The sequence below is a fragment of the Poromitra crassiceps genome (genome assembly GCF_964638095.1).
Source record: "Poromitra crassiceps genome assembly, chromosome: 5".
NCBI classification, from domain to species: domain Eukaryota; kingdom Metazoa; phylum Chordata; class Actinopteri; order Beryciformes; family Melamphaidae; genus Poromitra; species Poromitra crassiceps.
In genome coordinates, this window is record NC_139642.1 from 12,429,715 (window position 1) to 12,437,214 (window position 7,500).

General features: G+C 43.9%; 2 protein-coding genes across 2 annotated transcripts in view; both read right to left on the reverse strand.

Annotated features, from left to right (window-relative positions):
• Positions 1-1,289: 1,289 nt before the first annotated feature.
• Positions 1,290-2,582, reverse strand: kcne4 (potassium voltage-gated channel, Isk-related family, member 4). The gene is made up of 2 exons (XM_083637312.1): positions 2,521-2,582; positions 1,290-1,905 (listed from the first exon to the last, which is right to left on the reverse strand). Exon 2 carries the CDS (start codon positions 1,865-1,867, stop codon positions 1,334-1,336), a length of 534 nt encoding a protein of 177 aa, XP_083493438.1. The 5' UTR covers positions 1,868-1,905; positions 2,521-2,582; the 3' UTR covers positions 1,290-1,333.
• A 2,566-nt stretch (positions 2,583-5,148) lies between these two features.
• LOC310777515 (fatty acid CoA ligase Acsl3-like) overlaps positions 5,149-7,500 on the reverse strand; it is a 76,784-nt gene continuing 74,432 nt past the window's right edge. The window contains exons 15-16 of the mRNA XM_083637867.1: positions 6,788-6,945; positions 5,149-6,679 (exon numbers count right to left, since the gene is read on the reverse strand). Coding sequence (XP_083493993.1) covers positions 6,522-6,679; positions 6,788-6,945 — 316 coding nt within the window. The 3' untranslated portion in view covers positions 5,149-6,521. The remainder of the gene's footprint in view (positions 6,680-6,787; positions 6,946-7,500) is intronic.

Genomic DNA, 7,500 nt, shown 5'->3' on the forward strand with positions numbered 1-7,500 from the left:
AATACAAATATGTGATAATCCAGTCTGGTGTTTTGTCTAGATTTAGCTGGGGATATGCATTAAAATGCATGGTAGGCCTACACCCTCCTAACAGCATGCATGCATAGGCTAGTAGTGCGTGGGTGCAACTGAATGAGTCAAGACTGGCCTCTTCTGCATTATTCTAATGATCTAAAGTAGGCTGCCTCTAAACATAACCAGATCATAATAGTCACTCTGTCCCCTCTGTTCCATCTTCCTTTCATCTCCCCAATCAGTTGGCATCAGCTCGAAGTTGTAAGCACTGCAAGCCTGCCCTCCGCTGGTGAAACAATATAGTGCAACAAAGAACACCAAAGTGAGAACACTACTTTCCAATCACTTCATAAGCATTTATTTCTGTGAAACACAGGAGTCAGTCCGTCTTAAATTAAGCCTTACAGAGTGAAATGCGACAAACAATATGTACAGTGCAATTACCTCCATCAAGTAAGCCTACATGGACTGTAGCCTATATGAACAGTGCACAGTGTATATAGATCATGAAGCTACAACAAGTCAACGTTGAGTTGCAGACAAACAACCCTATATAGGCAATATTTCAAGTGGGTTCCAGGTACGTTTCAAAACTCAAGACTGGGCAGCAAGAGCAGTCGAGTTCAGGTAAAGTCCAATAGCCAAACCCGGCCCCATACTCATAGAGTGATTAAGAGCTGTCAGCCTGAACCAGTGGCTCTCAAGTGGGTGTGGTGGTGGAGGCCCCCCCGGGGGGGGGGGGGGGGGGGGATCCTTGAGGAGACTCCAGGGGTCCAAAGAAAAATGAGGAATCATTCAATTTCACTACAATGCCATTCAAGTGATTCCAACTACAGGATGGATAAGGATGACTACAATAATCATACACAGGTTTCACTCTCACCACTGTTATTTCCCCATATGTGTAGACGGCTACGAATAGGCTACTGTATGTAAATGAACAACAACCACAGGCAGCTACAGAGTATGGGAAGGCATTGATGGCACAAATCCAAAATTGATCCTATAGTTTTTAACATTAGAGCAAAGATCAAGCAACTGCTGCTAGAAATCCACCCAACCCCAATATAGACAGACTATTCACATTAGCATTCAGGACTAGTGTCTAACTGATAGTTTGGTGACCAATAATAGCAATTAGATGCAGTGACTATAGTAACCAAATCATCTTGACAGTCATAAGCCATTGCCCTCCAAGACTGGATTGCAGTGGATAGGGCAGGTTTGGTCGGGAACCTCCTGGTCTAAACTCCAGGCCACCCTCTCTCTCCTCCTTGCCCGCGGGGGGACACAGTTCTCCGGGCGGGGCGGGGTGGGGTCAGGCCGAGTCGTCGCCGCTGTGGTCGTCGCCTCCCTTCACGTGCTCCTCCGGCCCCTCCGCCGTGCCGCTGTCCGACTCCTCCTCCTCGATGGCGAAGCGCGTTTCCGCGGAGGAGCACAGGGAGCTGACGCTGCTCTGCTCCTCCGTGCACAGCGCGCACGCCAGCGGCGACGGGAGCGCGCCCTCGTAGTGGTAGAGTCCGCAATGGTTGCCGTGGTTACCGCAGAACGGCAGGGACACCTGCACCGCGCACAGGCCGGAGAGGCTGTGCTTCTTCGGCGGCAGCGCGCCCCACTCCCGCTCCTCCTCCTCGTGCACCAGACGCGTGAACACGTTGATCCTCCTCTTCTCCCGCCTCTTGGAGCGGAAGTAGCCCAGCATTATACCGCAGAGGAAGACTCCGTAGAAAGACATGACTATTAAAATGTACAGGTATGCGTTCCCGTCGCCTTTGTCCGTTTGAGACTCCCCGGCGGGTTCTGTGTGCAGGAAGAGCAGTTTGGATGCCGTGGTGTTTTCTGGGTGCTCCATCTTTCAGTGCAGCCTATGAGGACGACCGAGACAGCTTGCTGAAAAAGATAAAGAAGTACAACCCATGAGGATTTGTTTTTAAAGTTTACGCACACTTTACGCTCGCATTACGCATGCTTTACGCACGCATTACGCACGCTTTACGCACACATTTCCACGGTTTACAGTAGGCTATGCCTATTGATTAAAGTTGTAAGTTTGGATGGATGTGTGCAGAGTCATTATGTCATTCATTATGGGCAATTGCAGGGGTTCAAAACCGTTTGGTTAGGATGTTTTGGCGCTAAATGGCATATGCAGAGTTTGCCAAATAGTTATTGAAATGAAGCCTCTGAATTTCCTATTTACAAATGCCATTTAACAGATAAAAACATTCTCAATAAGGATATTGAACAAAGTCTTCTTGTAGGCTAATCATGCCTGCCTATTTCTAGCAAAGTTGTATGTATTTCTGAATACATAGGCTACATATTTCATAAACCTGGTGTTTCTGTACTTAAAAAGAAAGAAAGAAAGAAAGAACACAAACAGTTCGAGTAGTTTTAAAACTACTTACTAAGTGTCTACATGCTATCACACAAAAATTGCCTTCTTTTGTTATAAACCAATAACAACAAATATGCAGTATAGTGTTGGTAAAATAGTGAACTCACCAGATTGAATATCTAAGGGGTCATGTGAACTTCTTTGTGGCTTGTATCCCCCTGTATGCTCTGCTGGAGTTTAACAGCACTGCCAAATGATGTGGATATTTATACAGAGACCCAGGGGCTGTCATGAACCACGTGATGGGGACTCTGCGGTCGAGGAAATACATTATTGTGAGATGAGGAGTATCCCTACGAAAGCCCTAAGGGGGTTTGTCTGTCTATTAACATTACAGATATTTTACTATGAAGGAATCTCCGTGGAGACTGAGCAGGAAACCAGCTGTGGACAAACCGAAAAGTTTTTCATTATCTTAAAGCCATTCTGAACCCTTTGAGCTAAGGTTTTATGCTTAAATGCCTGGGATTAATTAGTGATGCCTATGTGAATTCATTTCCAAAGCCATTTGCCTTTCCATCAAGGCAAAGGGCGGCTACTTTAAATAATCTAAAATGTAAGTCAGATTTGATTTGTTTTTAAACTTTTTGGGTCACTGCATAATTCCATTTGTGTGAAATGTGTGAAATGTGAAAAATTGTAAAAAAAAAACAACACTTTAGGGTAACACTTTACAATAAGGTTTTTAATTAATGTTTAGGTAATGCTTAATACGTATTAACCCTAATGTTTACCCTATCATTAACTAACCCTAAAATATATAAATTAATATGTTAGTTAACTGTTACACTGAAAGAAAGTTTTTAAACCAGAAAACATACTGTATGTGCCATAAAAAAATGCATGTTCTACCTAAATATTATATGACACACAGTATAGTTTATTGATGTGCTCACCTATTGGTATTGCTCTATCTTTTCAAAATGTCCTTTCTAATTTCTGTGTCAACAGGTTAAGAGATAATTTCACACATGCAAAAAGTAAAAAGAAACAACAGCAAAATAGACTGGGCCACGGTACTAAAGTATAACCCTTTTCCCTTTTAAACCAAAAAAGACAGAAAAAAGTGTTTGTTACCAAACGGAAAAATCCGTGTGCAAACTTTAGACTGTCATCTTATTTTCCACCATCTTGTGACTGTTTTATTTTCCACTAAGACCTCCCAGGGCCTCTGTAGTATCCTGTCCAACATGATGATCTAGCTCCTTATCTCCTTTCATGAGTCATTTCAGTTCTCTTGCTAATTCACTTCCTTCACTGGAACTCTTGCTATTCCTAAGATATTGGGCACCTCAGTCTACATTGAAGTCTGTCCTAAAGCAAGTGATGGTTGGATTATGCACAGATTCATACTTGGTATAGGACTACCATGAAACAAATCTCAGTAAAAGCTCAAACATCAAATGTATCTCCAGCTCATTGTCAATGGAATAGCTTTCATTAGACTTCTATCTATCCAAGATTTGTATATATATATATATATAGATAATATCTCAGGATATTATATTACTTTGCCCCCCGCCACCCATTTACATTTTTATCTCCAAATGATTGGGTTGGTTTGAGTCAAACTCCTTTTTTCCATCAGACACAGCCAAGTGAAAGATTGTCAACACTGGGAATTTGAACTTCAAAACTGTAATAAATGGTGAGCATTAAGGGAGTAAGTGCTGCAGATTAGTGAATGATCAGTCCTGAGTTGGTTCAGTTTGTTCCTGCCTCAGCTCCAGATGTTATGTCATCATTCGTCTTTGAAATAGCTCCTTGGGTGATGCATGTGTTCCTCTAAAACAATACAATATAGTCTGAGTAGACCAAACACAATCTTTATTTACTTAATTTCATCATTTTCCAAGGCAAATTACAAATAAATACAGTTGGATGCACTTATGTTACAAGGCAGGTTCCCCACAGAGAGGGAGAGGAGCTCCAGAACTGGCCTAAAGCTTAAATAGAGTTAAAATAGAGACTATACATTTGCTTTCTCCAGTGATCACAGCTCCACACACGTATTTACAGTCGAGGAGAACTATCGACACTAAATCGATCAGGATTAGAAGAAAAGACCTGTCATTTCTGGTGTAAGAGCTCGACGCACACAGTCAAGGAAAAACGGTGTTGTCCGTGGCTGTGAAGTTTTGTTTGGAATATCTTAGAAGTGGTTAGACTGAACTGACTGGGAATCACGAGAGAAGGCAACAGGTGTCACATTGTGAGGGATGCTGGAGCCGTGTTTGTGCCGGAGACGGTCAGTCTTTCTCAAGCACGCACTCAGTCATATGGACGAGCATAGCAACAAGGCTATAAATGAGTGATGGCAATCCTTTAGAACTAATGTTAGCTGCACTACACACAGCTGCTACACTTGTAAAAGTGTGCACATTTTTCAACCAGGACACCGAGATAGTTTTGTTTGTCTTTCTATCTGTAACCAACTGCCTTATTTGGATATCAATGTTACATAACGTTACTATATATATATATATATATATATATATATATATATATATATATATATATATATATATATTAATGTATTTATTTATTTATTTATATATACACACAGTATATATATATACAGTATATATATATATATATATATATATATATATATATAATTTTTACATTATTATATATATATATATATATATATATATATATACACATACATACATACGGTACATACATACATACGGTACATACATACATACATATTTTTAATCAAGTATGGGAATGATTACACAGTATTTTCAGCTACAAATATACATTTCAGTAAGTGCCCACTGTAATCTGCACAGTGTGTGGAAAAACAGACTCTACCACTGTAGGAAAAAATGGATAGATTAAACAACAGTGCATGTCTACTTTTACAAGTATTAGGAACCATTATTGGCATTGTCCTATATAAGAATCCTATATAAGAACATTGTCCTATATAAGAATCCTATATAAGAACATTGTCCTATATAAGAATCCTATATAAGAACATTGTCCTATATAAGAATCCTATATAAGAACATCATCTTCAATTTCACATGACAAGACGCGCTTCATTGGGCCAGACATGACCTCAGCGTTTGAGCAGCCTCTTCTCATTGGCCCTCACATGACTTAGTGCTTTGGGTCACATGACTTAGTGCTTTGGGTGTCAGATGTGCTGTTGGGGGGAGACGTCCCGCAGACTCCAGAGTCAAAGCCTGACTGTGGGTGGGGAACAAAATAAACCCTTCGCAGAACTCAAAACAACTGAATAACAAAAAGACTTCCTGACCTGCAGGAACAACACATGGTCACTAGGCAGAAGTCGGCTGTGAAACCAGAAAGAATAAAGCAATAGGAGGCCTCAGGATTGGTCAGAGGAATTTAAAACCTCAAAGGCAAAAGGACGTATAGGATAGAGAATGAAAATGAACCAAAGGAAAGCAGATCATTGGATAACAGATTGAGAGATTTCCTTGACATGAGCTCTCTGGAGTGTCTCATGGGTTAGCTGATTCAACACAACTACGATCGATGGCCAAAGGAAAAGTAACAAGACAAGCCTGCTCCCCCCAACCTGAGCTTCTGCTTTGGCACTCAGACAAGAGTTCAACAGACAACTAGACTAAAACACGTTCCGTCTCATAACTCACATCTGGGACAATAAAGATCTCCTCAAAGAGGGAGCACACCTGGACGACACACGGGAAAGGCATCAGAGAGGATGCACACCTGGATGAGAAAAGGGAAAAGACAGGGACATTTATACTTTTCCTTCATCACGTCTCCTTTTGAGCACTTTGTTTCATACCCGTCTTCAAAGCCGACCAATATCCATCTATTAGAAATTCAAGTAAAAGCTGCTTCTGAGATGAATTAGTCGACGCGTGCACAGTAAAGGGGGACATTGCACCTCGGCCTCGTTTCTCTGCTCTCTCCATCTCCTTACCTCTCTTGTTTTGGTTCTTCAGAGAATGAAGATGAACCAAAGATTCAAGTCTTTGTGGCTTTTCGTTTTTGGACGGGAAAGGGGAGGTGGGGGTTTGAGGGGCTTAAGGGGGGTATCTCTGAGTCAGGTGTTGGGGTTTGTGCTTGGACGATGAAACGTGCTGCGGTGGCTCTCTGCTGGCTACTTGCCACCGTACATTCTCTCGATGTCGTCCTGGTAGTGTGTCCTCAGCTCCTTGCGCTTCAGCTTGAAGGCGTCGGTCACTAAGCCCGTCTCGGGGGTCCACGGCTCCGGGCTCAGGCGGATCTTGCGGGGGATCTCGAACCGCTCGAGCTGGGCTGCACGCGGGAAGGAGGACCAAAACGCAACACACACACACACACAAATGAAAACGGGTAAAGAGCTTCACGGTGCCATTTGATGTATGACCTTTGACCTCTTCTCACCTGCCAGAGCCGCCTCAGTGAGGACCTTGAGGGCCAGCTCCTCCATGGCCTTGGTGTTGCACAGCTCCTCCCAGGAGCCGCGGACGCGGTACTGGTCGGCCAGGGCCTGCAGCTGCTTCTGATTGGGCACCACAAAGCCAATCACATAGGTCTCGTCGCTACAGAGACGTGATGTCAGACAAAGAGAGAGACAGAACATAGACAGATTAGATTTGTTAATTGACGTCGGCCTTTTGCGTGTATTCTAGTTCCATTGTGCCAAATAAGGTGATGTCATGGAACACACACACACACACGTGCGTGCGTGCGTGGGTGCGTGTGTGCGTGCGTGTGTGCGTGCGTGCGTGTGTGCGTGCGTGTGTGCGTGTGTGCATGCGTGCGTGTGTGCGTGGGTGTGTGCGTGTGTGTGTGCGTGTGTGCATGCGTGTGTGCGTGCGTGCGTGTGTGCATGCGTGTGTGCGTGCGTGCGTGTGTGCATGCGTGCGTGGGTGTGTGCGTGTGTGCGTGTGTGCGTGTGTGCGTGTGTGCGTGCGTGTGTGCGTGTGTGCATGCGTGCGTGTGTGCGTGGGTGTGTGCGTGGGTGAGTGAGTGTGTGCGTGCGTGTGTGCGTGTGTGCGTGCGTGCGTGTGTGCATGCGTGTGTGCGTGCGTGCGTGTGTGCATGCGTGTGTGCGTGTGTGCGTGTGTGCATGCGTGCGTGGGTGTGTGCGCGTG

Excerpts from the sequence above, each read along its gene's own strand:
- kcne4 (XM_083637312.1), bottom strand. The coding sequence starts at position 1,867 with ATGGAGCACCCAGAAAACACCACGGCATCCAAACTGCTCTTCCTGCAC.